This window comes from Mus caroli, chromosome 14 (assembly GCF_900094665.2).
Source record: "Mus caroli chromosome 14, CAROLI_EIJ_v1.1, whole genome shotgun sequence".
NCBI classification, from domain to species: Eukaryota; Metazoa; Chordata; class Mammalia; order Rodentia; family Muridae; genus Mus; species Mus caroli.
In genome coordinates this window covers 13,263,244-13,291,206 of record NC_034583.1, presented here as the reverse complement: position 1 = coordinate 13,291,206, position 27,963 = coordinate 13,263,244, and the positions used below count along the sequence as shown (strand labels likewise).

The following is a 27,963-nucleotide window of genomic DNA, read 5'->3' as shown; positions in this document are numbered from 1 at the left end:
AAGATGATGCAATCAAACATAAGATGAAATATGGAAAATACATGTTTGATCTAAGATTTTTATTAGACCACATTACTGAACAATTGGTCTGTCAGTTGTCTATAAGCTAAGATACCCTGGTTGCTAGTTGTATAGGAATTTTTCTTTCTTTAGAGTCATTATAGTTATGTATATGGGTATGTGTCTGTGTAGGAGTTGGTGAGTGTTAGTGCCAGATGAATCTGAAACTTTTGGACCAGTTATAGACGGTTGTGAGACATTTGATATAGGTGCTAAAACTCAAAATTGCAGTCCTTTGGAAGAGCACAAAGTTCTCTTAACTGCTGAGCCATTTCCCTAGCCCCAGGATTTTTCTTATGTTTGATTGTTACTAGAGATTATGGTTTAGTCATCCTCCCTACCCTTATGCATGTGCATATTTTCTTTCCCACATTTAGACCCAGGAAGAAGAGACCATAGGACCTCCTTAGTATTAGGTCATGTGCTTATTACCCTGTGGGTAAGATAAACCTCTATCTTGAAATCAGAAATAAATAAGGGAAAAAAAGAAGAACAACTTAGGTCTTTTGTTTTTCTTAGATGACTATAAGATAATAAAATATCAAAGATGTCACTTAAAATAATAAGGAATTTAATAAGCTAGTAGATTCAGGAATGTGCAGTTACTTTTTTTTTTTTAAGATTTATTTATTTTATTTTACTTAAGTACACTGTACTTGTCTTTAGACACATCAGAAGAGGGCATCAGATCCCACTTCAAATGGCTGTGAGCCACCGTGTGGTTGCTGGAAATTGATCTCAGGACCCCTGGAAAAGCAGCCAGTGCTCTTAACACCTGAGCCATCTTTCCAGCCTACATTGTGCCTTAAAAGTAAACGATAGTTTGATTTGATAGGGTTTTGTCTTTCATGTGTTTCTGTATTGGCTTCCTGCTTCACTGCTCATTTTAGGTCTTCAAGTGGGTAAACTTTGAATTTTGTTGTAATAATGTGGTAATAATTTTAGGATTATTTAATATTAGAATTAAGTTAGTGTTAAAAGTTTAATCTCAAAGTACAGTTTTAATTTTTCTTTATTAGGCCTATGGAAGTTCAAAGTTGAACTGTTTTTAGAAGCTTCATTTACTTATTATAATATTTTATGATTGTCTACTACATATCCAAAATGAATTTAGAGCAAATATTTATCTCTGTGAGACTGATAACTTGGCAGATTTCTGTTGAATCTTAAGATGGAGAAGCTTTTAAAAAGATCTATGTATAGGAAACTTAACTCTTTGTGATGTATTTCTGTGAATTTTAACAATTGCATAATAGTACCCATTACTGTATTTGTGATACAGAAGTTTCCTTGTGCCAAAAATTCATTTTTGCTGTGTTTTTAGGTTTTATTTTTGCTTTTTTACCCATTCTCAACTTAGGACTAACTGATGACTACCACTCTGATATTTTCTGTGTTTCCTTGTGTTTAGCTACAGTAGTCAGTTTAGAAGATTCCCTATAACAGTTGAAACTAGCTATTCAAAACTCATGAAAAATGGGAAAAAAAAGTATAAAATACTATAAAAGAGAATAGGAAAAATCTAGTATTGCTGTATATGTAAAGAATAACTGGGTTTGTGAGATGGCTCAGCAGGTTAAAGACACTTGCCACCAAGCCTGATAATCTGAGTTTGGTAGTCCAAACCCATGTGTAGAAAGAGAATTGAATCTCGCAAATTGCTCTGTAATTTTCATATATGCCATACACTTGTGTGTACACACATATATACACAACTAGATAAATGTAAAAATAAAACATTCTTAAAATAGCAAAGAATTTTCAAATGCTAATATTCTTCTTTCTCTAGGTAAAATTAAATATTCAGAAAGAGTCTATGAAGCTTGTATGGAGGCTTTTGACAGCTTGCCCCTTGCTGCACTTCTAAACCAACAATTTCTTTGTGTTCATGGTGGACTTTCACCAGAAATACACACACTGGATGATATTAGGAGAGTGAGTATAACCACCTTCTGAAGTTGGTTCCTGTTAACAATATATTCGATTATAGAGTCTTTAAAAGCATCAAATTTATTTTCACTGGTGATATTAGATAATGATAAAAATTTATATACTGGTTAGTAGACTGATTCAAGGAAATAGCTCTTGGTCATTTAGAACACTGTAGTACATACTATACTCAAAGTTGGGGTCACTTATGTGCATTTTGTCTTTACTTGAGAAGTTATTTCTTTATGTCTTTTATTTCACAGTTAGATAGATTTAAAGAGCCACCTGCATTTGGACCAATGTGTGACTTGCTATGGTCTGATCCTTCTGAAGACTTTGGAAATGAAAAATCACAAGAACATTTTAGTCATAATACAGTTCGAGGATGTTCTTATTTTTATAAGTAAGGAAAAACATCCAAGATTAATCACATTTTTGTTGTATAAGAAGTTTATGTTTCATATAAAAAGAATTATTTTACTTAATTTACTCTTTTCCCCTACAGCTATCCAGCAGTGTGTGAATTTTTGCAAAACAATAATTTGTTATCGATTATTAGAGCTCATGAAGCTCAAGATGCAGGGTAAGAATTCTGTTTCCATAGCCCAAAATTACACTTAAATATAAATCAAACTTAGTAATCATGATTGATGCTTTACGATGCATATTAAGCTATTTGTTTTGCAGCTATAGAATGTACAGAAAAAGTCAAACTACAGGGTTTCCTTCATTAATAACAATTTTTTCGGCACCTAATTACTTAGATGTCTACAATAATAAAGGTAAGATATTGTTGATTTAAAAATCTGTATAGACAACTTAATCTTTTAATTTACTTTAAAAATAATATGGGGAATTGTTTGAAACTGTCTAAGTCTTATAAAACACAGAAACCTAAGATATATGGGAGGGCAGAGAAAAAGAAATAAAACTCAAAATATACATTCAAGTTGTATGCAGCCTACTCTACAACTTGTTCCTCATAAAGCTGTCTGTAAAAGCGCTCTGAGTTAAGCACGGCCACAGATGGTTTTGAGTCGAGTACTACCACTGATGAGTTTACTAAGCCCTCTCTTAAATCTCCCTGTATAACTGAATGTGTTCATGTCTGCGTAGACTCTCACCATTTCATTTGTAGTATCTACTTGTTTACTTGATCATGTTGTTTGTTTTATGTTCACCAATACAGGTTTTCTTCTAGTTTTTTCCCCTTCTTCTTTTTTTTCAGTAGTGTTAAATTATTTCTGCAAGATTTGAGGGTTTTTGGGTTTTTTTGTTGTTGTTTTTTTGTTTTTTGTTTTTTTTAATAATCCTCTTTGGTCTACTTTTAGAGATACCCTTCTCTTTTTATTTGCTTTTAACCTTTTCCTTATACCCTTCTTCTTTACCTCCTATTCTAGGCATCTATTTCTCCCCTCTCCCCTTTCTCTTAATTTGATCTAACTATAAAGATTGGATTTCATTTTATTCTGAACATAATTTACTGATTGAAAATGCTTCAGGTTTGTAATCTAGTTAAATATGTTCCAGGGACATGGAAGATGAGATGGGCTTTACGTAGTTCACATCTTCAGAGGAAGAACTTAAGAGGCTGGCTTCTATTCTGTCTCGACATGTCTAGAATGCAGTTGAAATCATAGCTTCAGGGTCAGACTAGATTAGCTGTGCCGGGGGAAAAAAAAAACAGAAGGTTAAAGATGTTAAAAAGTACATTTAGAAAGATAGTGAGGTCACTGCTAAATGTGCATCATGGTTTGAAAGAGTTTTTGATGATGGTAGGTGAAAGTTAAAAGATTCAAATATTAGTCTGGGATCAAACAGCATACTAGATAATTTTCATATAGAATATGCGATAAGAATATATAAATAATGAAATATGGCTTCCTTTTTTAAACGAACCATTTCTAAACTTACTAAAATAAAAATTGATTGGTACATCTGTCTGCCAGTACCCAAACTCTTCAGATGTGTTTTCTCTTAATGTAAAAGGAGCAAGTATTCACTGTTAGCTTGATTGCTTCCTTACTGCTTATACTTTGTCATTTTGACTTAGGAGGCTAAGGAAATCAGTTTTTATTTTTAATTTTTAAAAGTGAGACTCAAACCACTAAATGTTCTGTCAGAATCAAATGTCTCAGAAGATCTGATTTGTGCATAAATGATGTTAATGATTTGAGTATTTTTATAGAATGGGCATATTTTTGATGTTTCATTCTCACTCAGAAGGCAGTTTCCTGATTTTGTATTTTTTTCCTTTTCTCCTCTAAATAAAAAGTCTGAAAGGTTGGTATCAGACTATAATTTCTGAGACTATCATTAAGATGTTTATGTTTAACATGTGAGTTGTATAAGGGGCAAAAACCATATTTGTGAGTTAGTAATGGTAACAGAGAGCAGGGTTGCTTTTTGTTCTATGCTAACTAGAATTTCAAATGTTGGATTTAGTGTCTCCATTTCAGTGTTTTTCGTTAAAAGGGGGCAGAGGATAGTCCATCTGATTATAAGATGAACAGGCCTTTGTGGCCATACTTCCCTACCATGCTGTATTAATCCATCTGAGACCCAAAGCACTAGGCAAATTAATCATGAACTGAAGTCTTAGAACTATGAGCCAGAGTAAAACTTTATTTCTATGTTGAAAAAAATTCACATATTTATAAAGTATTTTAAACCTTTTTAATGGTTTCATATGGAACACATTCTCTGATCTTTAACTTTTAAAAGATAGACAGGGTGGACATTTTTATTATATCTTATAAATCAAAGGTAATGAATTGCATAGCCAGCACATGCTGTACTTCAGTTTTGGATATATCCCTTCTAATTCTATGTTCCATAAAGTAGTATAACCAGTATCTGAAACTTAGGTAGGTAATGCTCATCTTATGTATTGGGACATTAGAAAGATATCTAAAATTGAGGTGAATATGTATTCTGGTAGTGTTTAGTTATACCATTATTCTCTTCTGGTTATTTTAATAAATTAGATTTTCCTAAATGAAGTAAAATACTCCTTTGAAATAGTTCATCTGATTTCATAAACTAAGTGTAAGAAATACATTTATACACTCATAATTCCTAAATTGGTGAGTTTTTTATTTGTTTGCTCTATTGAATTTAGCTGTTCTTATTAGATTGCCTACAGTTAAAAGGATCTTCTTTAATGTCTCAACTTTGTGCACTTTAAAAAAGAACTAGGAAATTGCTCATGGCCCTTCTGTGTTTTCCATAAAAATTGATATTCACAATTTTGCATTTAGTAGCAATATATGCTCATCATTGGATTATAAAGTAAAACAAGCATTCAGAAAGGAATCTGAAATTTTTATTAATAATTATTAAACATTTTATATTTTTACATATTTTAAACTGGACATGGTTGTACATGTCTTTACTCTCAGCATGCAGGAGTCTAGGCAAGTAGATCTCTATGAGTTCGAGGCCGATCTAGTCTATATAGTGAGTTCTGGGCCAGACAGGGCTATAAGTAAGACCCAGTCTACAAGAAGTAAATAATGTGTCATTTAAAAAGAATTCATTCCTGTTTCCCACTATCTAACTTGGATCCTACTTGTCTCTGTATCTCCCTCCTCATAAACAGTTACTATGTTTTATAGATTGATGTCTTCAGGCTCAAGATAGTTTGTTATACTGATGTTTAACTTCCCTTGCAGCTGCTGTACTAAAGTATGAAAATAATGTGATGAACATTCGACAGTTTAATTGCTCTCCACATCCTTATTGGTTGCCCAATTTTATGGATGTCTTTACATGGTCTTTACCATTTGTTGGAGAAAAAGGTACGATTTTTTTTTTTGGGGGGGGTATTTTTACAAAATAACAATCTCTTAGATTTACTCCAGTTTACTATCACAGATACATACTTGCTAGAGGAAATTGAAGCCTGGTTCCACTGTGCTTACAGCTGTACTTGTGTCTGTGGGTGTGGATATGACAGCCTCAAAGATATTTTGGTTCGATGTTTACAGCCCCCATGAGTGAAGATGTCTGGGGGACTGGGAGAGGATTTATAAATAGCCTGATGTTGTCTTCAGCTGTTGGATTTTCTTTCATTTTGAGTTAAGTGTAATTTTTATAGAGGGTTAGCTTTGCTTTGGAGTGGACACTTCTGTATTCTAATACCATTTGTGGAGATTGCACAGCAGTTCATGGGAGAATTTAGTCACTGTTACTTTGGCAGTATTCTCAGTGGAGTAAGAATTCCAGCTCACTGACAATTCCCCTATAGCAAAAATATTTTGTTTCTGTTTTTGTTTTAAAGAAATGATGCTTTCTGACATGTTGAGAAATAACCATTAGAAATTTTACCTTTGAGAAGTAATCATTGGGCTTTAAAAGAGATAACAAATGCTGTTTAAGAATTTTTTTCCTAGTTATATAGAATTCTTAGGATTTTGTTGCCCTTTTCGCAATAGTGTTCATTCTTTCTTTCTTCCTCCCTTTTTTTCTTTCTTTCTAAACAGGGCAGTTCATCAGATTGTCAAATTGACAGTGTGAGAATACAGATAGACTTACAAAACCGTTTGTTCTATATCCCCTCTATTTTTCCACACCTCTTCCATGTTACAAAATATGTCAATTCTGCCAGGGCAATTTTGGGTTCTAAAATTCAGAGTTAATAATTACATTATATGTATGTATGTATGTATGTATGTATGTATGTATGTTAGTTATGTTATTTTATGAGTTTCAGTAGATTGCCTTTACTCACTCAGTAGGGCTGATGTTAAGTTTATATGGAGATAGAATTACCTATGTTAGCATTTGAGAAGAGGACTAGTTAAGGGCTTAGGTGAAAGGGATGCATTACACTTATAACCTTCTATCTTTAGGGTATGAGAAATAGTTCAATCATAGCATCATCAAGCTAAGGGAATTTGAGAATTCATCTTGGTCACTGTGTTGTCTCTAGGCTAGATTGCAGCTCAGTTACTTTTAATTGAGGGTGGAGTATGGGGATCAGAATAAAACAAAGAGGAAAGGGATTAATTTGTACATTCTAATTTAGTTATCTTATACCTCCCTGTACTACTTCATAATATCTAATGCTTCTGCTATGAGTGTTTAAACAAGTAGAGATCACAGCTTATATTTATTAATTTTTATTGTCTACTTCTTGTTGAGAGATCAGAAAATTTAAGCTGACTTCTATTTGTCTGCTACAAGTAAAGAGAGGATGGAAAGTAGTAGACTACTGTTGATATTCCCACATTTGATTGCTGCCAGATGATCTTTAGTTCCTTTCTATTAAGTTTTTTTTTTAATTTATTTTTTTTATTACATATTTTCCTCAATTACATTTCCAATGCTATCCCAAAAGTCCCCCATACCCCCCCCCCACTTCTCTACCCACCCATTCCCATTCTTTTGGCCCAGGCATTCCCCTGTATTGGGGCATATAAAGTTTGCAAGTCCAATGGGCCTCTCTTTCCAGTGATGGCCGACTAGGCCATCTTTCGATACATATGCAGCTAGAGACAAGAGCTCCGGGGTACTGGTTAGTTCATCATGTTGTTCCAACTATAGGGTTGCAGATCCCTTTAGCTCCTTGGGTACTTTCTCTAGCTTCTCCATTGGGAGCCCTGTGATCCATCCAATAGCTGACAGTGAGCATCCACTTCTGTGTTTGCTAGGCCCCGGCATAGTCTCACAGGAGACAGCTATATCTGGGTCCTTTCAGCAAAATCTTGCTAGTGTATGCAATGGTGTCAGCGTTTGGAAGCTGATTATGGGATGGATCCCTGGATATGGCAGTCTCTAGATGGTCCATCCTTTCATCACAGCTCCAAACTTTGTCTCTGTAACTCCTTCCATGGGTGTTTTGTTCCCAATTCTAAGAAGGGGCACTCTATTAAGTTTTTTAAAAATCACATTGTGTGTGTGTGTGTGGGGGGTGCGCTTGCACACGCATGTGCACATGTGTCATGCACACATGAGGAGGCCAAAGGAAAACGAGAGTCAGTTTTCTTCTACTATGTTGGTCTCTGGGATAGAACTTGGGTCAACAGGCTTGGCAGCAAGCATCCTGATCCACAGAGCCATCTTGCCAGACTTTGGTAGTTCTTTTGCTATTCTAATGCATCATATAATTTTGTAAGGTTTGGAAATATTGAGCTGCGTGTGGCAGAACAAATAAGCATAGCAGTGGGAGTAAGAGGATAGAGGCAGTAAGGAGTTTGAGGCCAGCGTGGGTTACATAACAGTACTTTCTGTTCCTCGGGCCTGGATAGATGGCTCATTAGTTAAGAGAATGAACTGTTTTTCCAGAAGACCCAAATTTATTTCCCAGCACCTTTGTCAGGCGACTCACATCTACTTGTAGCTGCAACTCCAGGGAAGAACCGACACCTTTGGCTTCCAATAATACCCTGTCTCCAACAAACAAACAACAATCTTGTACGGTGTGGAAATACTATAATTTTATGAACATTTTTTCCTGTGGATGTCCTGTAAAGTATAAGAAAGTAAATCTCAAAAGGTTGGTAGTGTCAGTAAGATGTTTCCAGCTGACAGAAGTAGTTGCCATGAAAACCTGACCTCTGAGATTAACCCCGTAACCCCCAATGGGAAGAAGAGAATCAATACCCAAAGCTTCCCCCTGACCTCCACACATAAATGCCAAGACTGTGGCACGTAGGTGCCTCCTACATGCATCATACACACAGTAACAGTGAAATTAAGTTGTTTTTTTTTTAAAGATTTATTTTTTATTTATATGAGTACATTGCAGCTGTCTTCAGACACACACTAGAAGAAAGCATCAGATCCCATTACAGATGGCTGTAAGCCATCATGTGGTTGCAGGGAATTGAACTCAGGACCTTTGGAAGAGCAATCAGTGCTCTTAACCACTGAGCCATCTCTCCAGCCCTGAAATTAAGTTTTTTAAAACTTAAAAAAGGCCGGGCGTGGTGGCGCACGCCTTTAATCCCAGCACTCGGGAGGCAGAGGCAGGCGGATTTCTGAGTTCGAGGCCAGCCTGGTCTACAAAGTGAGTGCCAGGACAGCCAGGGCTACACAGAGAAACCCTGTCTCGAAAAACNAAAAAAAAAAAACTTAAAAAAGAAAACCCAGGGTTAATAAAGCTAGGCAGATGGGGCTTATTCCTGTAGTTTCTGCACTGAGGAGCCTGAGCAGAAGTATTTCTGCACATTTAAACCATATTGTGCACTTCAGGTTATCCAGGGCTACAAGAATGAGACTTATGGCAATCCCCTTGTCTTCTGCCTCCAAAGTATAGAATTATAGTTCTGACTCATCTCCTGTTTCCAGAACCGCTTTGCAATTTCATTGAAAAAAACAAAAAACAAAAAATGAAGCCTACATTTCTTTGTTCGTTTGTTTGTTTTCCCCAAAATAAAGGTTCTCTGTGTAGCCTTCGCTGTCCTGGAACCAGTTCTGTAGACTTGGCTGGCCTTGAACTGAAGAGATCTGTTAGGGTTAGGTTCTGTCTATGTACCTCATGCTGTTTAACATAAATGTCCCGAAATTCATGGCCCTCTTGCCTCATTCTCCCCAGAGAGATCTGTCTGCCTTTGCCTCTTGGGTGCTTCAATTAAAGGCAGATGGCACCACTTCTGGTATGTTCACATCTTTATGTGGGTATTGGGCATTGAACTCAGATCCTCATACCTAAACAGAGAACCTTACAGATTAAGCTCTCTCTCCCTTGTCCTATTTTTGGTTTCTGTTTTTGAGACCAGGTCTTACCATGCTGCTCAGGGTGGCCTGAAACTTGTGATCCTTGTGCCTTAGCTGTATAAATTTGATTATAGGTCAGTGTGCCATCACTCCTGGCTTATGTAACATTCTAGAGATCTATCCATATTGAAGACTGAATCTGAACTTCATTCCTTTTTATGACTTGAGTAGTACTATATTATATTGTATAGATACACTATCTTTTGCTTACTTATACATAATTATGTTTCATATTTTTATAAGTGTATATAATATATGTGTGTATATATTCTAGATGTAAATCTCTTATTAGATAAATGATTTGCAAATATTTTCCCCCATTCTTTGGGTGGAATTTTATTTTGATGATAGTAGTTTTTGGTCTTTTGGTTTGTTTATTTATATTTTAATTTTTATTTATTTACTTTTCATCCCACTCACTGCCTCTCTACTGGTCACCTCCTTCCACAGTCCTTCCCTTCCCTCCCTTCCCCTTTTCCTCTGAGAGGGTGGAAGCCCCTTCTGTGTATCCCCCAACTCTGGCAACATCAAGTCTCTGCAGGGATAGTTGCATCCTTTTAGGCCAGACAAAGCAGCCCAGCTAGAAGAGCATATCCCACAGTCAGCAACAGATTTTGGGATAGCTCCTGCTCCAGTTGTTCAGGACCCACATGAAGACCAAGCTGCACATCTGCTGTGTGTGTATGTGGGGGGTGGGGACTGGGGTAGCGGGGCCTAGGTCCAGTTTCTGTATGTTCTTTCCTTAGTGGTTCAGTCTCTTTAGTACCCCAAGGGCCCAGGTTAGTTGACTCTGTTGGTCTTCCTATTTCCTTTGGGACCCACATTTCTTCCCCCAACTCTTCCATAAGAGTCTCCAGTCTCCATCTACTGTTTGGCTGTGGGTCTCTGCATCTGTCTCAGTCAGCTGCTGGGTAGACCCTCGCTAGACTCCTGTCTGTGAGCACAACAGAGTATCATTAATAGTGTCAAAGATTAGTGCTTGACCATGATATGGGTCTCAAGTTGGTCTGGTTATTTAGGTTGGCCATTCCCCAGACTTTGTTCCATCTTCTGTCTCTGCATTTCTTGTAGACAGAATAAATTTGGGGTCGGAAGTTCTGTGATAGTTTGATAGTTTTGGAAACATATTTTTACTTTGTCTTTAAAATGGGATCTTCTTATATTGCCCAAGCTAGAGCCAGAGCTGAGGTGAAGCAGTTCTGCTTCAGTGCTGTGAGTAGAGCATTGACACATGCTTCTGTTGCTTGTTTCAGAGGTTTGTGATTTTGATGAAATTTCATCTAATTCCTAAGAATTAATTACCTAGTTTATAAATATTTACCCCTATTGTTTTCCTAAGTATTTTGTAGTTTTAGCCCTTTGGTTCCATCCTGAGTTAGTTTTCATTTAGTGTACTATGAACAGGGAGGGGCTCTGACTTGTTCCTTTTCAGTAGACATGCAATTTTGAAAACCATTCTGTGTCTGCTGAACTTTTTGGTACCCACATTTAAAAAAAATCAACTGACATTAACTGTGAACCTTTATTTCTGGACCTCATTTACTTATGAGACCATTTTATAGTTTTTGTAACTTCTTCATAAAATGGAAAACTGAAGTCTGGTTTATAGTTCCTCTCAGATGTTATTTATTGAAACTCTTATATTTCTTAGCAGTTTGTGTGTGTGTGTGTGTTTTAATGTTTCTCAGAGTTCTTATCTGTTAAATTGCTTTCATTTTAAAGTTTTTTTGTTTTAAAAATTTCATCATTCCTGCTCTCACGAGGTATCATATTGAATTATTGCTGTATATATATGTGGGCAAGTGTATGTTGGCATCTAACATATTCTCTTTTCTTTTTGAATAGTGACAGAAATGTTGGTAAATGTTCTGAGTATTTGTTCTGATGATGAACTAATGACAGAAGGTGAAGACCAGTTTGATGGTATGAATACTCATCTTACTATTTTTATTATGACTTACTATTTCCATTCTAACTACTGAGTCTCAGTACACTCTATCCAGAAAAAAAAAATGCATTGCTTTCCCATGGCTATCCTATTTGATTAAGTGAGAATTTACCCACCCCCTCACTCAACGTGTACGCATGCACACACACACACACACACACATTTTAAGTTTTGAAATTAATTTAGGTAGCTTTTATTTATTTATTTATTTTTAGTGGTGTGGGACTTTTAGGGAAAGGGAAGTTTGGGAGAAAGAACAAAACCAAGAAAATGGAGAGTTGTTCTTGATGAATACAGACATTACTTTTTGAAGAGGTTATTTAGTACAGTGTTCATGGCTCATCTCTGAACTCCTACTATTGTAGTCACTTCTTTATCGATGCCCGTTGTTCTCACCATAGTGTACTTATGTTCTAAAAGACCCCTCGCTGATTTGCTAAAGATTTTGGAAGTTTGTGTTTCCTTTTCTATAGAAACAAAGTTATATGTGGTTGTTAGCTCTTACCATAAGCCAACAAACTTGTGTGCCTTTATACATATTTATAGTATGTATAAAGGAATACCATTAAAAACTATTGGGTTTTATGTTTTGAAATTTTTACTTAAAAATTTAAAGCTACATCAGGCTGGCCTCAAAACTCACCCTGTAGTTGATGACCTTGAACTCCTAATGGTCCACTTCCTAATCACTGAGATTATAAGCATGTGCCATCTTCCTTGGCTTTTTCTATTGTGTTCTCTTATTACTGTTCCTTTATTAGTAACTTAAAAGGAAATTTATGTTAGCTTTTTTGGGATGGGTGGGATAAACATTTTTTTCTTCTGAGTTTCTATTTTAAAATATTTCATCATACATAGCTTATTTTTCCCTTAAAAATATAAGTAGTTGTAATTTCTGTATCACTGTATCACTAGGTTCAGATTCTAATTCCTTATGCGTGGCTCTGAGGCTTCAGGCAAATTGTTTACACTTTTGGATTTATGCTTCCCTCAATTTGAGTATAATAACTATTCTTGTTATAGGCATTGAGATAATATTGAGATGATGATTGAAATAATTCTTGGCACATGCCTTGTATGTTTTTCAGTTTCTTAAGTTTTCTGTCAGTTTATCACATTTGCTGAAATTTTCAGTGGGGGTTTTAATTGGTTTATATTAACTATATGTCTAGTATTTTGAAAATAATGTTTAGCTTTCAAACTAAAGATTTCTTATATAATTAGTACATTGACTGAAATTTACTCCACTGAATTTATAATTACTTCAGTTAGAATTAATTTTTTTGACACAAAGTTAAATTGAAACTAGTATTTTTATTTTTTTTTAATTCTCATTACTACTCAACTGCTATATTTAACATCTTCTTTGTCTGTATTCAGGAACTCATTGTTGTTTTAAAGGTTTGTTTTATATCTAGAAAGATGGGTAGAATTTTTTTGTATGGTAATTTAACTTGTGTTTCTATATATAACTTCTAAAAATAAGTCCTTTCCATTAGGCTGGTAGTATTTCCTAATGTTTGCCATTGTATACTTTCAGTGTTGTTCTTAGTGTTGCCAATACCATATTTATTAGGAGTAGTAATAGGTTAGTTTCTTGTAATAAAAGAAAAAAGGTTTTATAGTTAAGGCTAACTTGGTACTATGTTTGAGTACCTATAATTTATATGAAGATAAAATAATCAATATTTTAAAATTTAACAAGGAATATACAAAAGTTATTAACTGTTCAAAACAGACTGGAAAAAGAACACAATTTATCAGCTGCCTAAAGCATAGAAGTATTAGAATATATATTCCTTTTAAAGAGCTTATATTTATCTTAATGTTTTCCATCATAAGATAAAAATTATGCCAGTTTATTTATTTGTTGTATTATTCTTGCATTCCAGGGATGAACTAAATTTTATTATTTAAGAGGCAGTATTGATGAGAACGATATTGGTTTAGTAGTATCTTTCACTTTCATTCATAGCTATATAGTCTTGAAAAAGCACCCAACTTCTTTGGATCTTCTCATTTATAAATTGGAGAGGACAGAAAAGATGACATTTTATTCTCAAGTAACTTGTACAGTTTTCTGCACCATTTATGACATTGTTTCTATGGGAAGATATATTGAGTTCTCTTTTGTATTCTAAAAATAGATCTCCTGTCATTGTCAGCATCACAAGGGCATTTATTCCTCCCTTTTTCACCCTTTCACTAACAAAGTATTAGTATCAGAAATTCTGAAGAAAATTTAAAAAATTTGAGTCCAGGAGTTTATATAGGGGAATGGGAGTGGTTTGGGAGAGAAAGCATTAAAAAAATGGAGGAGAGTGGAGGGTGTTAGGATGGACACTAAAGTTCAGCATAGGACCCAGAAAAGAACTACTGGAAGCCCTCCTGTCCCCAGGCTTCCATGCATCATCCCTCTTACCCTGTCCTTCTTTGTCACTCCTTACTACTTTTCTTTCACCATGATGGCATGATTTCTCTCTTTTCTTTCTCTTTTCCTGCACCTCAGTTAAGCCAGCCTAGAGATGTGGGAAAATTTTTGATTTTAGGAAGAAAACTTGGTAGGTTGGAGTTTGCTACAGAGATCAAATGAGGGTTCAGTTTTTCTGTAGAAAAAGGAAGAAAGTAGGAAGCAAGAGTATGTTTTATAGGTTCACTTTTGAGATCTGTTAAAGTGGATTAAGACTCTTATTGATGGCTCTTTGGAACTCTGTATTGTTTGTTTAATGATTGTATGGGTTGTTTGGTTGCCCCCCCCCAGATAAATCTGCATAAACATTGCATAAAAATGTGTAGCTTTGTAGAGCTGTTAATCATGAACAAATTTTTGAACACTAATTTCTATGATTTTAGAATGCATACATTTCTTTCAAATGCTTTTGTCTTCAGTTTTTGCAAAAGAAATGCATAATCTATGTATTATAGTGTCACTAAGTTAAACTCTAGTTTTAGTTAAACTCTAGTATAATCATGTATCTTAGCAATAGAATGTAAGATCTGGAAAACTCAAACCACCTCTACTGCCTACTCTTAAAGCTATGTACTTGGTAGCAATAGCAATCTGTCACACTTTTTATAAAAAGATGTTCAGTTTCACAGATTGGATTGTAACACAGCACATTGTTAAATTTGAATATATGCAAACATTCTACAATTCAGATTCAAGAAATCATGTCATCTTGTCATGGAATGTGGGAGACTCAACGTTTTTATACGGGGAGTGGTTGAGGCTTTTCACTGAGAAAAGTTACCTACATTTCCTATATATGCTACAGATTTTGCATATGTTGGTGTCCTTAAAGAACCACATGAGTTTGTATCTTATTTGTGTCATTGCTTTTCACTTAACATACTTTCATGGGTGGCATATTTCCTTAGGGTTATGGCTATAAGTGTGTGGTTGTTAGCACAGTCTTTTATTGGTCTTATGTGTTTTCATGTTTTTTTCCTGTCCCTAATTATGTCTATTTTCATCAAAAATTATAATCACTCTGTTCATAATTTCTTTCTGAACACATATCCTTTAAGAAATCTTTGCTTTAGAGTTCTACGCTATAGCATCTGTCTTTTATTCACCAAATTCTACAGTACATTTTTCAAAATTTCAAATATGAGGGCCTTCATTTTTCTCCCTTTCTTTCTACATTCATCCTTCAGTACCACTGCCAAGTTAAATTTCTATCTTTTTATTTGTCTCAACCACCTTTTCTCCATCATTCACTTCCTTTTTTCTGGACTCTCCATCTGAAGAACGGCTCATATATGGCAATAAAAAAGGTACAGACCAGACAGAGTAACATTGTTTTGAAATATGACTTTATAAGTTACTTCATGTCCGTGTAAGTTGGCACATCCATTGACTAATGTTTTGAGAGTCTTTTTGGGCCTTGTGCAAATTTAGTTTGACATGTGAGTTAGTATTTGATGTTTTAGAAGTCATATTCCAAGACATCTGTCTTTCTGTGCATGGAAATAGTTTTCCCTCTTTTCATTCCTCTTGTTTTAAAATTTCATTCTTTTGCTTATTTGTAATGTTTTGTCCTTTTCCCTGCATGATTAGGGGTGTTTGATTGTCTTATTCCCCACAGTACTTTTACAGTGGACATTTACTTTAATATGATGCATGATGTGTTTGTAGACTGATCTTAAATCCTGATTTCTACAGTGTGTTTATATTTCTTAAAATTTTTAATTTGAAATCAGTATAGTTTTTATATCACTTGGATTTACAAGTATATAAATTAAGGCTGAAAAGGCAAATGTATATTGTTATAGCCATCCTTCTTAATCTACTACTCCATATACAAATCAAACTATTTTAAAATTTCTGCCAATTTAAAAATAAAATCTGTATTAATTTATTAGAAGAAAATCAGACTTTCTATCCTTGGAAGAGTTATTTAGTAAACTCAGGGTTTGTTTGTTTGTTTGTTTTCTTTTTTCATTTTTTCATTTGTTTTTTTGTCTATAAAATAAGGAAATATACCTAGTGTGTCTTCAGATTCTGATATTCTTTGATACTTAACCTTTTTAGTTAATCTGAAGAACACGTCTTTGATGCTGTAATGACCGCATAGTTTTGGGCGTGGAGCTTCAGTGCTCTATATTATCCTTTAGAGAATAACAAATAAAGGTAACTGGAGCCCTGCTCTCTAAATACGTGCTGTTTTCATCCTTGAACTTGGGCCTTTTTTTTTTTCCTGTTTTCATTTTAATTAGATCTAGTTATCATCTTAGTTTTTAATTTTATGTATTTGTAGTCTGTTTGAATTTTAAATGAAATGCTGTCACATACAACAAGACTTCTAATTGTTCAGACCTCATACCTAAGGTTTATTTATTTTGCTCTAGCATCTTGGCCTTTCCTTGACCTTCTTCTCAACAATGGTGCTTCCATATGCATGTTTTCATCGTGTTGAAGCACAGGTGTAAGGAAACACACTCTGGTCCAGAGTAACTCTAGTTGCTGTATATGTGGTAACAGCAGGACTGAGGTTATTGTTCTTGCTGGAGACCAAAGGAAGGGAGAGTGATCCTTTGAGTCTGTCCAGGGAGCCAGCTCGTTTGTTGTATTCTTTAGCTAGTTTTTCAGGGGAATCTTTTCTTAGTGTTTATCTCATATCTGCCTATGATTTTTAAAGCTTGCATGATTTTAGAGGACAGCTAGTCCATGAAGTTAAGAGATATTCATTGTTTCTAAAATACTGCTTGTGGTCCCTACTTTGTGATCACCTTTGTAATTATTGTTACCTTCGTACATTTTTTGTAGATTAGCTTAGAGTAAAGAAGCTTATTTTTTTTATAATATGACATATTTCTAGTGTGCATGTTAAAGGCTTTTGTGATGAACAGAAGCCTTCCATTTGTCTTATTCTGCATGCCATAGGCTCCCATGAAAATTAAAAATTAGAGAATTGTTTCTATTGTTTCTACTTTTTGTCCTTTGTTTTGTAATCCAAGTTGGGCTCAAGTCTCCCCACCCCTACGCCATTTCACTTCTCTCCTGATTAGTCAGTGGTGAAAGATAATTAACATTTGTGAATTGTTCTTATCAGTCCTCAATTTTTGACTAGTGTTGGGCTAATCATTGAGGGACTGAGAAACTTTCTGGCATGAGTTCATCTTGTCTTCTCCATGTGAGCTGGTAGCAGGAGTCCTGGTATTGATTTAGATGAGGTTGGAATAGGCTAGAAGAATAATAAAATAATGCTTGAGTGCCCTAAACTTGAGCCTTTTTTTTTCTGTTTATTCCATTGAAAGTAGGTTCAGCTGCAGCCCGGAAAGAAATCATAAGAAACAAGATCCGAGCAATTGGCAAGATGGCAAGAGTCTTCTCTGTTCTCAGGTACTGATACATTTTCCTGGTTATTTGCAAAAACTATTTCTTTGTATTCTATGAACATTCATTCTATGAATGTTCTGGTTGATACCTAAAAGCAATTCTTTTTATATTGAAGCTAGGTGTAGGGTTGTGTGTGTTTAAGGGAATAGAAATTCACTTGAAGCTGGTGGTGTTTTGTTTGCTTGTTTTTGTTTTGTAGTGGTGCTGGTATCAAACCCAGGACCTAAAATATACTAAGCACACAGTCTGCCACTGAAATTTAATCTTGTGATGAAACACGGAATTTATACCTTGAAAATCAGACTAGGAAAGATTGCTGGTGAATTTTCTCATCCATATAATCCTACATCTGTTTTGTGAGAGTACAACTTAACCTTCTTGGGGTTAAAATTTAAGAAGATGAGATTTCAGGAAAACAATATATGCTTCAATTATAATATGTCTACCCTCCTAAATGAAACATCTAGAAAATAAGTATCTTGGAATTGAGGGAAATATGTTAATAACAATGAATGTAATAAATTATATACATGGACTACATCTTTTGCAAATACTTATTGATAGATTTTAATTTTGTTCCTTTTTGCTTTTTGAAATTTTGGGGATCAAGCCCAGTGCACTGTGCATAGTAGGCAAATGCTATACCTCTGAGCTACTAATCTTTCTTGTACTTGTTAAATTTCTCGCTGTAGGGAGGAGAGTGAAAGCGTGCTGACACTCAAGGGCCTGACTCCCACAGGGATGTTGCCTAGTGGAGTGTTGGCTGGAGGACGGCAGACCTTGCAAAGTGGTAATGATGTTATGCAACTTGCTGTGCCTCAGATGGACTGGGGCACAACTCACTCTTTTGCTAACAATACACATAATGCATGCAGGGAACTCCTTCTGCTTTTTAGTTCCTGTCTTAGCAGCTGACATATGCAGGGTATTTTATGATAGGCATCTGATTAGTACCTGGCCAGGGCATAATATTGATAGAACAAGTTGTCTTTTAACTGAAAATAACAATCAGTTTCCCAGATTTTCATAAGGTGATATGGGAGCAGCTCATGTCATAATTCTGAAATATTTATTCATTTGTTTAATGCACCCCTTTCTTTCAAAAGCCTCAGTCAAGAATGTGAATCAGGGATATATCTATATATCTATATACATACATACATAAATATATATAACTAAAATGGAAATGTAATTCCAAGTTTCTTACTTTTAAAATTTACATAATTGTATTAGATTTTGCTTATGTTTTCAAGTATTTATTTTTTGAGTTAAAACTCTGCTTAGGCCCCAAAACTTCCTTTATGCACTCATTTGCCAAAAGATTTATGCTAAGTTTTGTACCCTGGTAAATGATTAGAGTTTGTTTTCTGTGGTGTTTGTCAAACGTTCTATGTATAATTGACTGTCTGTAACATGCTGTTTCCTTCCTCTGCAGATATAGCTGCTTTCCTAAATCTGTCTGTCTTTCTTTAGGATAGCTGTATGTCTGTAAATATATGTTCAATTACATTACTCTCTCAGACGCTTGTCTGTCTTTGATGTAGAAGCAACTTTGTAGCACCTTGATTTTAGGTTTGCTGCATTTGTCGCTGCACTTGGTCCAATCTGAATATGAATGTAACATTAGATACTGAGCTATTGTTATACAGGGTTGAATTTAAATCATGTAAGTCAACATTGAAAGGGTGTTTTAAAGTGTGCCTTTATTTTGCATGAAAATAAAAAAATTATACGTAAAGCATTCCTGTAATCTGGCTCGTTGAATATTTTATGTTTCTTTTAAAAAGCTAACTTTATTGTTTTAAGCATCTGTGTAAGTACTGGGTAAACTTTGAAAGCCCATTACAGATTGAATAGAAGAAAGAGGTGTGAATATTGCAGCCAATACACAGTAGCACACAGTCTCAATTTCTTTCCCTTATGGATAGAATACAAAATTTGTGATGTGGAAAAAACTATACATAAAGTAACTTTGACAGGCCATTGTTTTATTAAAACAGCAATGATCTGTTGTTTTTACTACATTTTCTGATTGGTGTAATTAGTAAATTTTTAAAGTGGGGGCAAAAAAGGGATTTAAGTATTTGAATAAATTTCAAACTCCCTCATAATGTTATTTCACTCAGTTGCAAAACAAGTCTTTTTTAATTATAGTAATTTTTGTTAGACATAATTTTTAGTTCATGCTATTTTAAAATGTATTGTTACCACTAGTGCAAACAAGAAGTACAGCTAGTACAGTAGTGGCTTTCATTTTTAATTGAAACTACATATAACTTCAGATTTCTATGGTGAATGAGGTTTTTTGTTTAGTTGTTTTTTTTGTTTGTTTGTTTGGGGTTTTTTTTTTTTTTCAGTTTTTGTCACAGTTCTAGAGATCTGAAAATACAGAGCCCTGAACACTTCTGAACCACTGAACTATACCTTATCCTTAGATCTCTTTTCTCTTACTTTTGGATTTAAAAAAAAGCTACTTATAATTTTCTTTGCCCTTGATTTTTCTATTACAAATATTTTTAAATGCCAAAGAAAATTACATGAGTATAAATTAAAACATACACAAAACCTTAAATATTCAATAAAAATTTAAAAATTGTTACTAGTAAAGATCATTTTAATAAGAAAAAGTATACCCTTTGTTTAAAAAAGAAAAAAATAAAAGATACCATATTTAAATACATATACTTAACATCTCTCAGTTATCCTTGGATATATTATTAGTTTTATATTGTATCCATGGCAAACAGTGCTTTCAGATTTCACACTTAGCACCTGCTAATTACATGCTTTGTTGACAGCTTGGTACTTCTATTTATTCTTAATTTGCATGCAGCCTGAAGCTCATTCCTTCAACTTGGAAATCACCCTCAACTGCAGGGAAGGTTTGGGAGACAGCAGCTTTGCTGAAGGGACTGTCTGTTCCCAGCATAGAGTGAGTTACTGGAAGGAGCTGAGCGTGAGGGGTCTAATTTGGGAAACTGGACAGCTCCCTAGTTTTGCTAGGGACGGCTCTTGATGTTACGGTTTAAGCATTTGGTTGAAGTTATTTCCCTAGCATATGAAAACCTGATTTTAAAAGAAGTGACAAAGTTCATATAGAAACCACATCTTTGAGATGTTTTATTAAAAGATTAATGTTTTAAATTTCTATAGATACAAACTCTGATGTTAATGTATATGACTAAGAGGTAATATAAAAATGAATTTATTTTTGAGACTTCAAGCCTATTTTCAGACTATAGAAGGTACCTTTTCAATATCTTAAAATTTTTTTTTGGTTTAGTTTTGTTTTTTAAGACAGGGTCTCACAATAATAGCCTTGGCTGGCATAGAGTTCATTGACCAGACTGCCCTTGAACTTATACAAGTCCTCTAGCCTCTGCCTATGACTGCTGGGATTAAAGGCACAAACACCACCATGCCCAGCTTCTTTTTATTATCTTAAAGCTAGTTTACATGTTACTTCTTGGGCAGAGGCGGTTGGTTTTTAAAAACTATTAACTCTGCTGCAGTTTTATTTTTGGAGTTTTATATCTGCCCCCACCCCATAGTAATTTGATTGGGAATTAACCTTATAATTCTATCCACAACACAACCTATATAGGAAAATATTTTTTATTTCTATCTTTTAGTAATGCCAAATTTCTTTTGATCATTTATTCTTTGTTGTATTGAAGAACATAACAGTTTAAAGGCAGCACTGTACTGACACTTGTTGGCACTGTCACCTGTGTAATTATTGAAGGAAGGAGAACAGTAGTGGCTTTGAGATAGAATTTTACAGTTAGCAGATGTTTCTTTCTAGTTTACTGTTTTAGCTTCAGATGCTTACACGTCAGTTTGACAGAGTATACAGCTTACTGTCAAGTTTCAGAGCTTAGAAAGTTTATCAGTAGAATTAAAATTTTTGATGTAATTAACTAGATAGTAATTCTCTTAATGGGATCAATTTTAGTCTTAATTTATTACTGTATACAAGTTGCAGAATGCTTCATATATAATCACTTCTAGTATCACAAACTGTTAAATCATATTCTGAGGGACATTTTTTCTTCATTACACTTTATAAAGAAAAATGTTCACATTCTGAAGGGGCTGATAATGAATGTTTGAGGACTAATAAGTATAGGTGGGTCTTTTTTCATTCTATTTTATGTATTTTCTGATTGTTTATTTGAGACAAGGTCTCTCTAGGTAGCCTTGGCTGGCCTGGAACTCATAGAGCTCCACCAGCCTGAGTGCTGGGATCATAGGCGCTGCCACCCTGCCCAGTTAAATGATCATTTGTCCCTGTTTTCTGCCTGGGCACATTTTGTATAATTCTTTCCAGATACAGAATGCTAGGGTTTGTTTTTTGGTTTTTGGTTCTTTTTCAAGGATGAGTTCCATGGTGGGCATATAATATGTATGTCTGAGTAGAAATTTGATTTAACAGTTAAGGAAAATTAAATCTTTATTCAATATTCATCCTACCTCTTGCATCCCCAAGTCACTTACATTCTGGTTAAGACTATCAATATTTTTTAAATTTAGTTTATAAGGCTCTTCCATTCATAATCATTTTAGATGAAATAATGTCTAAATCATACTGTTTTTTAAAAAGATGTTTCAGAAATAAGTATTGTAATTACCTTTATTGTAGAAAAAGCAAAGCAAAAAGAATATGGTATTCTTACAACATGAGTGTGCGCACTTTGGGTGAAGAAAGGGTAATATTGTCAAGCAAGTACTATTTATTCTTTGCACTTTAAATCTTATTCCTCTTTGTCAAATTCTTTTTGTGGCTTAAACCCAAAAATAAATGAACATGTATCCTTTACATTTTTTGAATTTTTATTATCTTATTCATATGGGTGTTTGGCCTGTGTATTTGTACATGCGCATGAATGATGTGCTCCAAATTAAGAGGGTGTCAGATGCCCTGGGACTGGCATTAAAGATGATTGTTGGATGTCAAGTGGTTGCTGGGAATCGAACTTGAATTCTCTGCAAGAACAGCAAATTCTCTGACCTACCAACCTTGCATTATCCAAAAAAGGCATCTATGATTACAAAATGCATGTTTTTTAAATGTGCCAGTACAAGTTTTACCAAGAATTTTTTTCTTACATGATGTATGTATCATATCCAGATAATGAAATAATAAGGATTCATTGCCTGAAAGATGTTAGTTCCATCCCTTGATGCCTTTCTGATTAGTGTACAAGTTTGAAAAGATAACCAGTAGTAGCCTTTCTTTCTTCACCCAAGAATGTAGGCTTCTCCCTTCTAAGCATATTCATCATCATGATAAACTGAATATAAATAGAATTTTTACAATGGTATAGGTGTTTAGATAGTTAGGCAGTCAACATTAGGGTTGAGGCCAGGTTACAGTGGTAGACACTTACAGTCCAGCCCTTCATCTACTCTAGAAACTGATGCAAGATGATCACTTGAAGTTCAAGGCCAGCCTTCTTCAAACTCCCAAGTTTTTAGCATAGAAAATTGATCATTTTAGGCTCCCCCTGAAGAACAGAACTTGAGAATTATACTTAGACTAATAAAACAAATTCAGGGTCCTTAAATTTCATCATAGTTATACCAGATTTTGTTGTTTATTCTTTGTACTGAAGGGACAGAAATCTGTTACTGACCCCTTCAACCTTTTATATTAGAGAACCAAGTGGTGATGAATGTTGCTAATATTGGAAATGAAAGAAAGATCCTCTTGTTTGTTTTTCTGCTACAGTGCTAATATCATAATTTTCCTATAGTAGGATTCACTGATAAGACAAAACAATAGAAAATTCTAGAACAATCAAAACAGTAAATTCAAGAAGAGAAAATAATACTGGAGTATAGTTGCATGGGTGCTGAGGTGTCTGTCTTTACAATAGGTCTATATGTCCTGTGCTCTGATGTCATGGTGCTGTGTGTAAGCTGTGCTGTGTTAGAAATTGGGGGATTGGATGGGGCTCTTTAATGTGGGTATAGTTTGTGTTCAATTGTAAATGATGTAGTTTGGGGGTACTGTGATATATTAAGTGATCATTGCCTTTTCTGCTGTACAATATGACCCTTCTCATCTCTCTCATTCATTTTGCATGCCTCTGCTCACTTCTGTACAGCCACAGTTGAGGCTATTGAGGCTGAAAAAGGTACGATCAGAGTCCTTGCACTGGGCAGGGATCTGTGGTCTGTGGGTGGGACTCAGAGAATATCCTGTGGGTGTGTCTTATGCCTAGCTCACACAGATGAATCATACTGGCTAACTCATCAAGTTTAACAGTCACATTTCCTCTTTTACTTAAATCACAATGGCTGATACCTGTGTGTGTGTGTGTGTGTGTGTGTGTGTGTGTGCGCACATGCACATATAGATAGCTATCTATCTCTCTATATATCTTTTCTCTTTCTAGTATAATCTAGAGATCATTGTTGCTGATTTCCTTAGCATATGTTGTATATGTAGCAGTTATGTTGCCTGTTTTAGTGGACATTATTAAACTAACCCTGCAAGTAGAGATCTAGTCATATTTTGTATATTTAGGCTACTCAGATTTTCCCCCCTAAGTGAAACCCTCCACTAAATAAACATATGAGTTTATTTTTTGCCCATTCTAGTACAGGAACTATTTCTATAGTGATTTTTTTGTTGTTGTTGTTGTTGTTTCTTACAATTTGGGCTGTAGTTTTATAGTTAAGTGTATATTCATGTGTATCAAGACTTAGCTTGATATTACACACTTCTGTTTAGTGGCTGTAGCCATTTGTTTGCTTCATGCTTATTTCTATACAGTGCTAGAGATTAGATATATTAAGCAGATAGTTTATAAGTAATTGGATACATATTTTTTTAAAGATTTATTTATTTATTATATGTAAGTACACTGTAGCTGTCTTCAGACACTCCAGAAGAGGGCGCCAGATCTCGTTACGGATGGTTGTGAGCCACCATGTGGTTGCTGGGATTTGAATTCTGGACCTTCGGAAGAGCAGTCGGGTGCTCTTACCCACTGAGCCATCTCACCAGCCCCTGTATACATATTTTTAACTAACATTTTGCTAATGGAATCTACATTCTTCCAGATGAAGTAATATTGAATCCATAAATATTGATGTGTGCTTGGCTTGGTGATGAATGTTTATCTTAACATTAGGGATGTTGAGTTAGGAGGATAATGAAATTGAGGCCAGGCTTAACTACATAGTAATTGCAGATAGTGAGGCCCTGGCTCAAAACAGTTAAACCCAAAGCCCCTTGATACTCGAGGGATTGCCATCGGGTTGATATAGTTTGTATTAATTGGCCAGGAAATGTGTTTTTAAATGTAAAATTATGAATCCTTTTTTCTTATCATCCAAACACAGTTCTAACTTGGGAGGTATTTTCTACCCTTTTTATTTTATATTGCTGTTGCTGGGATGATAAGTTATTCAAGGTAGTTCTTACCTGCTAAGTTTTACTTCATTTCTTTCTCCTCCCAAGTTTCTAGTACATACTTATGCGTTGAGGATTGTCCACCTTAGCTTCCTCACTTCCCTCCTCATTCCTGCCTCATGGTCACCATGTGATCTTAGGGCTGAGGTAAATAGGAGATAACTGGTTTAGTAGAAGCAGACAGATGCCTTGAGACCATTGCCTATAGGCTGGTTTCTTGTGAACAGGGAAAGGTAATTTTAGTATTTTTGTTTTGATTTACATAAAGTGAAGCAAACAAAACCATGTTAATTTGTCATCTATGAAGCTTTCTTTTTATTTAGGATTAAAAATGTTTCATATTTTAATAAGAAGACTCAAATGGGGATAATTCAACCAAAGTAAAATTTAAATGTTGATATTTACAGTAATTTCTTTTCTTCTTAAAATTCATTGTTTTTGAGAACTCAGAACTATTTTCACAATTACTGACTTATCAAATTTGCGTTTTGTTAAGCAATACGAGGATTCTCTCCACCACATAGAATCTGCAGTTTTGAAGAGGCAAAGGGTTTGGATAGGATCAATGAGAGAATGCCACCCCGGAAAGATGCTGTGCAGCAAGATGGTTTCAATTCTCTGAACACCGCACATACCACTGAGAACCACGGGACTGGCAACCATAGTGCCCAGTGACCAGCGGCTTCCCAGGGACTCTCACGTCTTGGGCCCCAAATGGACAGATCACTTCAAGGAGCTGAAGGGGTTGATCAAGGTGATGATAAATGTCATAATCTCTCTGAAGAAACCATTGTGCTTTCTAAGATCGGTGCCCCCTTCCTGGATGGAGGCTTGAGGGCCCTGGGACTTGTGCCGTCTATAAGATTGGGTAATCGCTGCCACAGAGGAGAGCAGTGAGCAAGGGGCTTGGGGCAATTTCCAGTGGAGGATATCTACACCTCCATTTATGCTTGTGGTTCACACATTTACGTTTACAAATGAGATTTCCTTTGTTTTTCCCCTCAGTAGAATTAGACTTTTTTCAACCATGACTTTAAATACAATCTTTAGAGATAACGTGGAACTCCCCCCTTCACCCCCACCCCATGAAATGTCTTTAAAAGGATGGATTAGCATGGTCTTAAAATATATTTCTGAGGTTACTAGATGTATTTTGACTTGTAGACAAAATCTGAGAAACCCAGTTGGTGTTTATATAAAATGCTGACCTCAGGTTATAGTTCTTAAATGTGGCTAATTCTGTAACATAGTCTTGGTATTTTTCAATTATGAACGCATAAACTATTTCTAAGAAGACTCTTACTTGAACAAAATCCAAAAACCAATTTAGATTCTTTTTTGCCCATATCTTTTGAGATTTACACCCCAGAGATTTAAGGAAAAAAACAACAAAAAAAAACAAACGAAATTTTAAAATTATGAAGAATTACAGAATTACTCATTTAAGGTACTTTAAAAGAAGTTTGTACATTGTCAAAGTAAATTTTAATTCAAATCATGTCTGTAAAACTTGACGTATTTTGTGTATGCATGTTTTCATTTTGCAAATATTTAATATATAGACCTATGATGTACAGGTACAACATGTATAGGTTACGTAGATATTATGAGAAATTTTAGTTTATTGTGAGTACTCCAGTTGCTTTAAAAACCACCAGGGTGATTTGCTGCTGGCTTTGTATCATTTTTATGTTTAAATGCAAAGGAAATTAAAAATGTCTGGAAATGTTTTTGACTAAGTAATGCAGCCTAGAAGCAATGGTTCTCTTCAACCCTTCAGATGTTAGTGGAAGCATAAAAGTCAAGACTGCATGTCAAAATTTTACTTTTGATAGTTACAGAACTGCTTGGTTAAACTAAATGGAACCATGTGCTAATTTTACAGTTACTGATCTGTACTGATTGCCACTGTAGTTTGGTATTTCCCTTTACTTTGGTGGCCTGCTTCCCTCATGCCCTGGAGTACAGCTCATAGCACCAGGCAGCGGAACCATCTGTTGTTTTGTTTGCCAGAAAGTGCAGCCTGTATGGTCTTCTGTCTAAGTTGGAAATATTATGCATGTGCAGGACTATTCAAGTATTTTATAAACAGTAGCACACAATAAATTCCATGCATGGGCCGCTGCTCCAATCTCTGTGTTGGGTTTTATTTGGAAGATCTAGTCTGATTTAACCTTTTTATGCAAATTGTAAAATCTCTGTTAACAAAGCAGGATATTTTTAGAAATTATCCTATAGATAATTAATGATGATTTCATGAGTTAAATTCTTGTCTTCATAAATTTTGTTTTCCCCTTCAACTTTTGTTATACCTTTTTATTTAATACGAGTAGTTGCGTATTAAAGAACTTTGGATTCCTACAATAATTTTCCAAAATATAATATAATATTTGGAGTGGTAGGGTGCTTGTCAGTCCTGTGCAAAGCTCCAGGTTCAACACCTAGTACTATATGTAAAATAAAAGTCACTATTTTCACCAACTCTGGGTTAGAAGAGATGTTCTAGTCTTGAACTTTGTTAGAGTGCTACTAATAAATTGGGTATTTTAACAATAAGCAAAAATACTAATAGTAGGTTGCTTTGCCTCCTCTGCCATTGTTGAATTAAGTATAACATTGTGCAAATTGAGAAATTACTCACAATTTATAATATGGAAAGTAACTTTAAACAGTGGCTATGAGACTCATAAGGCATCGTTTTATATCAAAATGTATATTCTAGGCAAATTCCAGTTAAAAACAATCTAAATTGTTTATTATAGTGTCTAATGCAATATTAAATTGTAAACCAATCCATTAGCTGTCTCTAAAATTACTGTGTAATATAAACTTTGAAAATTTTTCCTAATTTTGTTCTATGAAAATTACATTGTTAAAGTAGGGACTTAACTAGTATATTATACGAAGTTAATAGGTAAGCATAAAGCATCATTCTCAACTTGTGGGATTAGAGGTTGGTGATTAAAAATTAAGGAGAAGGTAATAGAACTCAAACAAATATACCTGAAAATGGTAGACTTGGTGGCTGAAGAGATGACT

General features: G+C 34.8%; 1 protein-coding gene across 5 annotated transcripts in view; it reads left to right on the top strand.

The window, feature by feature from the left end:
• The window catches only part of Ppp3cb (protein phosphatase 3 catalytic subunit beta), a 50,415-nt gene extending 22,695 nt beyond the window's left edge, over positions 1-27,720 (top strand). The window contains exons 5-14 of one of the 5 annotated variants that reach the window (XM_021181405.2): positions 1,850-1,995; positions 2,253-2,392; positions 2,495-2,572; positions 2,677-2,771; positions 5,664-5,789; positions 11,557-11,634; positions 17,423-17,504; positions 18,194-18,291; positions 23,612-23,641; positions 25,421-27,055. In XM_021181405.2, the coding sequence (XP_021037064.1) occupies positions 1,850-1,995; positions 2,253-2,392; positions 2,495-2,572; positions 2,677-2,771; positions 5,664-5,789; positions 11,557-11,634; positions 17,423-17,504; positions 18,194-18,291; positions 23,612-23,641; positions 25,421-25,599 (1,052 nt within the window). In that variant the 3' untranslated portion in view covers positions 25,600-27,055. Of the gene's footprint in view, positions 1-1,849; positions 1,996-2,252; positions 2,393-2,494; positions 2,573-2,676; positions 2,772-5,663; positions 5,790-11,556; positions 11,635-17,419; positions 17,505-18,193; positions 18,292-23,611; positions 23,642-25,420 lie in introns of all 5 variants that reach the window. The other 4 variants (XM_021181404.2, XM_029468832.1, XM_021181407.2 and 1 more) reach the window with 4 other exon arrangements.
• The last annotated feature ends 243 nt before the right edge of the window (positions 27,721-27,963 follow it).